At 31.8% G+C, this 8133-nt stretch overlaps 1 protein-coding gene across 2 annotated transcripts; it reads right to left on the bottom strand.

The window, feature by feature from the left end:
• Window positions 1-1520: 1520 nt before the first annotated feature.
• On the bottom strand, window positions 1521-6095 carry LOC116348208 (gastrula zinc finger protein XlCGF49.1-like). 2 transcript variants are annotated; one of them, XM_031779129.1, is made up of 8 exons: window positions 6050-6095; window positions 5675-5761; window positions 3765-3935; window positions 3213-3282; window positions 2971-3132; window positions 2755-2910; window positions 2591-2664; window positions 1521-2515 (listed from the first exon to the last, which is right to left on the bottom strand). In XM_031779129.1, exons 1-8 carry the CDS (start codon window positions 6072-6074, stop codon window positions 2511-2513), a joined length of 750 nt encoding a protein of 249 aa, XP_031634989.1. In that variant the 5' UTR covers window positions 6075-6095; the 3' UTR covers window positions 1521-2510. The 2 variants fall into 2 exon arrangements, with proteins under 2 accessions (XP_031634989.1, XP_031634982.1); XM_031779122.1 differs by having other exon boundaries at window positions 1521-2664.
• Window positions 6096-8133: the final 2038 nt, after the last annotated feature.

Raw genomic sequence — 8133 nt, 5'->3', positions numbered from 1 at the left:
TTCTGATCCGATGATTAAATCGACATCAACAGAAAAAAATTGGAAAAAAAAGAAGAAAACGACCATTTTTGCCCGTTTTTGTATGGAAATCGTATAAAAACGTTATTATATGGCAAAATAAATGTCAAAAATGGATTCATGAACCTCAAAAACCCCCGCATACACATTTGGCTAGAGAAAAAATAATGTTTTTTTTTAATTTTTAATGCAATGTCTAAGTCGATTTTTGAGTATTTTGGAAAATATCTTGAAAAAAATTGGCTGGCTCGAAATTCATTTTAGACATATGGTTCCTTGGGCAAAAATGCTTGTTAGGACCCATAGAACCACAATCGCGATGAGCACTTGAAGATTTTTTCGGTCCCCTACAAATTGACCCACCCTACTACACATGTATCTCTTCTTTAACTACGATGCGTTCACTTGGATGAAATTAACACAAAAAATAGAGTAAAATAGAGAGTGCGTAACTTATTTTGGGGGGTAGATGCTCTACTAACACCGTAAGTGCGAGTAACCGTACTCGAATATTTGTTTCTGTGTATATCAAAATAATAATAATTCAGTAGACCAGCGGTATATATACGATACAGTAATGTGCGAGCTCAGTTTATCAGAAGGGATATTTTTTAAAACTCACAATCTGAATTTTATCTTATGTAATCTGGTAAAAAAAATTGATGACCAAAAAAGGTTCCACTATTTTCAGCAAAAACCCCCAATAAATCGAAAGAATTTATACATCAATCAAAAAGGGTGATTTTGATTTTTTTTTTTTTTTTATAAATGGAAGTAATATATTATTCATCGCAATGACTGCGATGTGAGTTAAGTATAGTAAATATGGCACCAAAAAATCGTATATATGTAACAGAAAACTAAACTAAATCGGACCTTCATTTTCTGAACTATTAACCAAAATAAATAATCCCTCCCATTTTATTGTGATTTAATCACAGCATTAAGCTTTTTGTTTGTGCTTTGAGTTCAAAGTGCAAATGAAGCACCTTTTTTAAAGAAGTAATCACAACTGAATTTATGTAGGAATCACAAATTAAAAGACATTCTTAGTTTGCAAGTAGTGTGAAGCTTTTGACAATCACTTGATAATAATCACGTTTTCTTCATACGCTTAATTTTTCATCACAAAATGTTCCAAGATAAATAAAGCGAGTATGTACGAGAAAAACTAAAAAAATGGTGTATGTTTTCAAGAAAAAGAGATCGTATTTCAAAAGTGAGACATAAAGCAAATAAAATGACTATTGAAATTTTAATTTATAAAAAACTACTACATTCTCTGGTTCAACATTTTTACTTTCATAACCTACTCGCTGTTATCATCTACTAGTATCCCCACAATTATTTTTTGTGTTCGGTTCGTTCGTGGTTCGTTCCAATAAGGAATATTTGGTATATATCCAACGAGATGAAGGAGAAAGAAATTGGAGAAGAAAAAGAAGAATGAAATGAACAAAAGCACATAATTTTGGTAAAAAAGAATAGCAATATTTTGTTGATTTTTGTTTTAAAATAATGTTTAAACGGAGGAGATATTTATTTTACCCGTGATATTGACTCTTTATCTTCTATTTTACTTTAAATAAGCTCTTGCTTTGCATCAAGAGATCATTTCTTCATCTATTTAGTGCAGAGTACAGTGGAGACGTACGTGCTGCTTTTGGTATTATCACTATAATTTCTAATATACATTGAAGTTTTTTCCGCTTTTTCCTCATTTTGAAATTGTTTCGCATATATAGCTATAATTATAATAATGCATTTTTGCTTTCGATCAGTGGTTGCGCATGCTTATTGTTTCATTACGTTTTTTCCCTCAAATTATTCGTCATTTCTTTATCATTTTCAATTTGAATTCTTCATTTTGTTTCAATGATGTCGCATATGACGACAAAACAAACATCATTAGACTGATTTCACATATTACGTTTGTTGTCTAATACATTACAAAAAAAGTTAAAAAAAGGAGAAGAAAAATTAAAATGATATTTGTTCAGCAATATTTCTAGTCTAAATAAACATATTTCTAATAATGTATTAACGTATTTGTTTTTCAATACATAATTCTTACAAATATTCGCGAAAGAGTGCGCGATTTAAGATTTTCTCTCCTTCCGTTTCATTACACATTCTCAGTTTCATTTCACTTTTCGGTATACCAATGACTGATTTTCAATAATGCGTTGGGTTTTCGATATGTTGTGCATTGAGGTGATTCTGATTTTTGGTTGTAAATTCGGAGGCCCTGTCGCCCTGTCGCCTTGCAACTTCTCTTTTATTTTGGTATAGTTTGACTTTCATTTATTTTCCATTCCGGAAGATCTGATGGCACATTTGGACAGCTTATATTACAATTTCTATTTTTGTAAGACAATATCATGCGACTGCAAGAATATTTGTGTTTGTGTGATTTTTTATTCTATATATCTTGTTTACTGCTTTCTGGAATTACTTGGCCAGCGAATTATTCGGTTGCTTTGGAAGTTTGTTTAATCTATAAAACCGATAGTGAAGCGCTTTTCTCACAATTATGTCTCGGTACAGTAAAATTATTTTGTGTTAACATTACCGCCGTTTGTACGATCAGTTTGCATAGGAGACGCGATTTGTGCTCCACTCAATTGCTGAAGATCGGACACATATCTAAAATAATGTAAATTTTGAATAACACCACAAAAAAAGCAAATAAAAAGGATTATTTTTACGTTACAACAAAAATAGATCAAAATTTACCTTAAGTCACACACTTGCCCAGTGGTCGCATCATAAACGTTACCCGTTTCGGATGTTGCATTAATTGCTGATCCCAATTCACCCGATGCAACACTATTTATCGTTGCGATGCTGTTCGCTGTTGTTCGATTATCACGATGTACTCGATTGTGATGTCTGAAATAGTATAGCAGTTTATTCAAAATATTCAATTTTTGGATCGATCAATGAATTTACCTAATCAAATAGCTATCCCGTATGAATGTTCTTCCGCAAATGGTGCACTCGTAGTTTTGTCCTGCTGAATGTGTTCGAATATGAACTGCGAACTGAGCTTTGCTCGTGAATGTCATGGAACAACGATCACAGCTTAAAGGTTTTTCGGAAACATGTGACCATCTACATACAATACAAAATCATTCCATTGGGTTTAATTTACCAACATATGACATTCTACGTAACTGTTTTTTTTTATTTACCTGTGAGCAGTCACGTAACTTTTAACAGCAAAAGTTTTATTGCATAAATCGCATGCATATGGTCTCTCACCTGAAATTGAAAGTCTATCAGTGAATTTTCAAATTCAAATAAAACAGGGGTTGAATGAAGATGTGTGTGTGTGTGTGTGTGTGTGTGTGTGTGTGTGTGTGTGTGTGTCTGTGTGTGTGTTGCATGCATCGAAAATTTCGGAGGATTTTTGTGAAAATAAAATTGAGAGAGGAAGAGCGCGCCCACGCAAAAATAAATTATAAAATTATAGCGGCTGTTTCTAATCATATAAGAATCGTGAACAAAAAACAAATGTTGGTCAAAATTTTATCGATGTATTCTAAAGAAATAACTATATATAATCTATAATATTAAAGGCGATATTGATTCTAATATGTTTAGAACGTTTGTGACTCTAGCAAAGTAGAAACAAAAAAAATTAACGTTATGTGATCCAGAAGCCGCTAAATTCCTATTTTCATGGTCAATTTAATGTGATGTGTATTTTTTTTTCTATTTTTAATTAATTATTTTACACCTGCCTGTATGGATTCTTTTGTGAATGTTCAATGACGATTTCTGCGTAAAACGTTTCAAGCACATCTCGCATTGGAAGGGTCTTTCGCCAGTATGAATTCGCATATGTATGTCTAAATATGGCTTACGACAAAATGCGGCCGGACACTGAACACACTGGAACGGTCTTCCTTGCACTACAATTTTGATGACGACGTTCCAGTTTATGGAAATGTGTTTGTGTAATTTTTTTCCGTTTTTTTTTTGTCGTTTAATATAGATGTCAAAAATCAATAGTACATTTCATGAGAAGGAGATTTGAACAATTTCGTTCAACATGGAGACAAAAACGATCGAAGTGAATCAAGAAAATGATGAAAAAATTGAGAGAGAGAGAGAGAGAGAAAGTAAAATTACAAAAAAAAAATAATTAGCTTTCTGTAAATACAGAATATTGTTTCTATTAAGAGACTGTAAGAAGTTATATTAGAAATATTAGATAGAAAGGAAATATTTTAATAATTAAAAATAAAATCTGCTATAATATTAGTGAATGGGTTATGCTTTGGAACGAAATTTTCTCTTGATTTTATTATTTTTTCTTATTCAATGTATTTTTGGTCAGTTTTAACGTAAAATTTCGATCCAATGCAAGTGTGTGATCATACATGGGTACAGGAGTGCAAGCCTGTATTAACCACCCTTAAATCTTTCATGTGGTCCAACTTTTGAAGAATGAATGAAGCGAATGTAAGCTTTTCAATATATTTTCTTCTGAAAAAAAAAATCGTCTTCAAATTCATTCCAATGATAGGAGACTATTAATTTTATATACCCATGTATGTATATCAAGTAATATATGGATGGGGCTGAAATGAATTGGTGTGAGTGATAAGGTTCATTTTGGAGAAAAGTAATGAATTTCACGGTTTTATTCGACTTTTGCCATAAATTTTACCTTTTTTCCTACCAATTCAAGTTTGTTTTTAATTTTTCGTTCCCTTGATTTATATAAACATACTTAGATTGGCATAAAAAACAATTTTGAAAAAGAGCAGATGATTTACTGAATTTGTACGTAATTATGAACAAACTTGATATTTTTGTTTGATTTACTGGCTACAATAAAAATGAGCTTATTATTCAATATAAGTAAATGAAAAGAAAAATGATAATATGCCAATAAAATGAAAAAAAACGTGCTCTTTGGATTAGCATTTTGAAGTTTCAATGAAATGTTCCAATTACAAGCGTAATTGGTGTTCACGGTTATCTATGTTGGAAAAAACCACAAATGGAAGCAATTATAAAAAATATTCAGTAAATCATCCACTTATTAAATATTCTTTCGAAATTCATTAAAAAAGAATCAGAATTCATTGAAACGGTAAACAAAACATAAATATATATAGAAGCAAATTAATCCGAAAATTGTATGACTTTTATAAACATATAAAAATAGTATTGAAAACAATTCGCAAAATTTGAAAAATCATAGACGACAGAAGGTGTCTTATTCTTTTGGTTTGTTGACATAGGTGTTGACGAGGGTTCCTAGGGCTCAGATAACAGCCTATCCCCCCCTCTAAAATATTTTTCGGAACTCTCAACACATTTTTGAAATTCTTTCGATTTGCTAGTGATTCTTTTAAATTTCCTAGGTTTTTTCTATTCAAAAAGTGGTATCAAAAAATGAAAAAGATTCGAATTCCCAGATGTTTTTACAGAAAAACTCCTTTAATTTCTTGGGATTTTCGACACAAAAAATATCTCGAATATAAACGAAAAAACTTTGCCCCCTATGGGTTATTCCAGTGAACCCATACTCAATTTTTTTTTATCAAACACTCCACTTCTATATAATCTTTTTTTCCGTCAACACCTATGGTTTGTTGTTGTTAGTTATTGATTTTTTATTGTTTTGGATTTACTATACCCGCTGTATGGCTAAGTATATGCAAATTAAGGGCACATTTTTGTGAAAACGTCTTCAGGCAGGTTGTACAGCTGAATGGCCTGTGTCCTGTTGATTTGAATATACACAGATTTATTTAGACATGATTTTGCTGTTTTTGTTCTTTTCAAATTGTCTTCATTCATAATTTTATAATTTTGTTTGTTTATTTATTTTTTTTGTACATTATAAAATAAAAATTTATTCCGAATTTCTTTTATCAAATATTCCGAAATAAACTTGATAGTTTTATTTCAATTTTTTGTCCAAAATTAAAGATCAGGCGAAATGGATAAAAATGTCAATGGCTTGAATATACATTTAAAACTTCAAATAACAAATTGAAGAAAAACGTACCATTAGAAACTAAACTCATCAACATAAACGATATTTTTATTTTGGATTTAAAATAATTAAACTTAGACACGTACTCATCAGGCTAATTTTCAGAGAGAGGATATGGAAACAAATTGGAAAGAAAAAAGAAAAAATAATAGAAAAAAATGTGTGGCCACAAAGCCGATGATCATTTTTTGTTTCTAAGCTTCTATTATGAATATTCGTGTGTCGCTGATTTCATGTTTTAAGTTTGTTTTTTGACATTTAAAAATATAATGTGAAAGAATGGAAAAAGGCAAACGAAATACATATTAGAATCATATCGATAAAATGTTGAATAACTCAGCGTTTAAATTTATTCAAAGTAATAATTTAATAATCGGACGCCAGTTAGATTGAAACCACGGGGATTTCACATCAACGTAAATGTTGTGTATGTTATGTATGTGTAATAAATTGCAAATTATTCATTAATTATGCTTTAAGGAAAACTTTAGACAAAATATAAATTTTGTTCGATTACGAATGAAATTAATTAAAAATAATTATGTCAACACTGTAAAACTGAAGGGATTAGAAATTAATCTTTTTGGATTTTTTAAATAAAAAATCCAAAAGGATTAAATTCTAATCCTGAATATATGGAAAAAATCCCCAAGTAGAATATTAAAACAATACTTAAAATAAATTGTTTGAATTCATTTTGTTAGTTGTCATCGATTTCACGGAGCAAAACATATCACAGCGGACGGCAGTTCGCGCGAGTGACGAAACCACATTAGTGTGTTGAAAAGTCGAACTCGCTATATATACACGTAATATACGAAATCCAGACCTAGAAGGCCGTTGGCCCCGGTTGATGTATGGTTGGAAAGGCCTTGGACTAATACTTTTTTGTTCAGGCACTTTTCGATATGGCCGCCATGTTGGCCCTAGCCGGCCTCCAAAAGTCACTTTTTGACTTTTTCAGTGACGGACACTGAAGCGCCATGACTTGACACCCCCCCAGACATATGCATATCATTGGAAAGGTCTTGAAGTGAGCTATCGAATGAAGCCATTTTCGGTCCAAAAATTTCAATTTGGTGTGGCCAAATTGGCCAAAAACCAAAAAGTTACCGTTTGGCTGGACACATAATGGTCATTAGCTCGAAAACTAGCCTTTCTTGGTCACTTGAAAATTTCACCGATTTTTAGGCCCAAGTCTAAGCTATAAAATGCCGCATAGCTCATATCTCAGAAAATTCTTGTTTTCGAGATATGGCCTTTGATAGTGCGAATATGACCAAAAATGGCCAAAAATGACAAAAAATGTTACTTTTAACATTTGAAGTATTTTATGGACCAAAATGTACTCCAATGACTATGAAGATATGCTCTGTGACTAGCCAAACAAAATTGAATAAAATATCGACCGAATTTTCACAAAAATGTCTAGATGCATGAAATATGAAATTTTAACAACAAATAACTACATGTTTGATAGTCTCTCCGCATAAGATCGATAAAATACAGAATCTTATGTCCCCTCCCACCAGGCCCGAAGGTGGACTATCGTCGGGAAAGGTGCATGCGGTTAGTCACAAATGAAATTAAAAGAAATCTACAAAAATGTTAGTATAAATGGCAAACTATGCAAAAGGTCATGCAAAAATGGCCATTATTTCATACGGTCGCTGTGGGACCCAGACTTGACATAACCAGGACATATGCATATTCGTTGGAAAGGTCTTAAAGTAAGTTCTCGAATGGTGCAAATTGCGACTTAAAAATTGGCAAAGGGTAAACGTGTGTTAAAAATGGGGAATTGGCTGTCAAAAATGGGGAATTGGCCCCCAAAAATGGGGAATTGGCTGTCAAAAATGGTGCGTTTGGTTGTCAAAAATGGGGAAATGGCTGTCAAAATGGTGCATTTGGTTGTCAAAAATGGTAAAATTTGGGTGTCAAAAATGGGGAAATTGGCTGACAAAAGTGGGGAATGGACCCCCCAAAAATGGGGAATTGGCTGTCAAAAATGCGTCGATAAAAAAAACCGAAAAAAATGTGTAAAAATTTCTTGAAATAATGAAAAATAATATTATTCGATGCAATTTGATACTAAA

Source organism: Contarinia nasturtii, unplaced genomic scaffold, assembly GCF_009176525.2.
Source record: "Contarinia nasturtii isolate CC-2019 unplaced genomic scaffold, AAFC_CNas_1.1 Cnas_scaffold_129, whole genome shotgun sequence".
In the NCBI taxonomy this organism is placed as follows: Eukaryota; Metazoa; Arthropoda; class Insecta; order Diptera; family Cecidomyiidae; genus Contarinia; species Contarinia nasturtii.
This window is presented reverse-complemented; position numbering and strand designations above follow the sequence as displayed.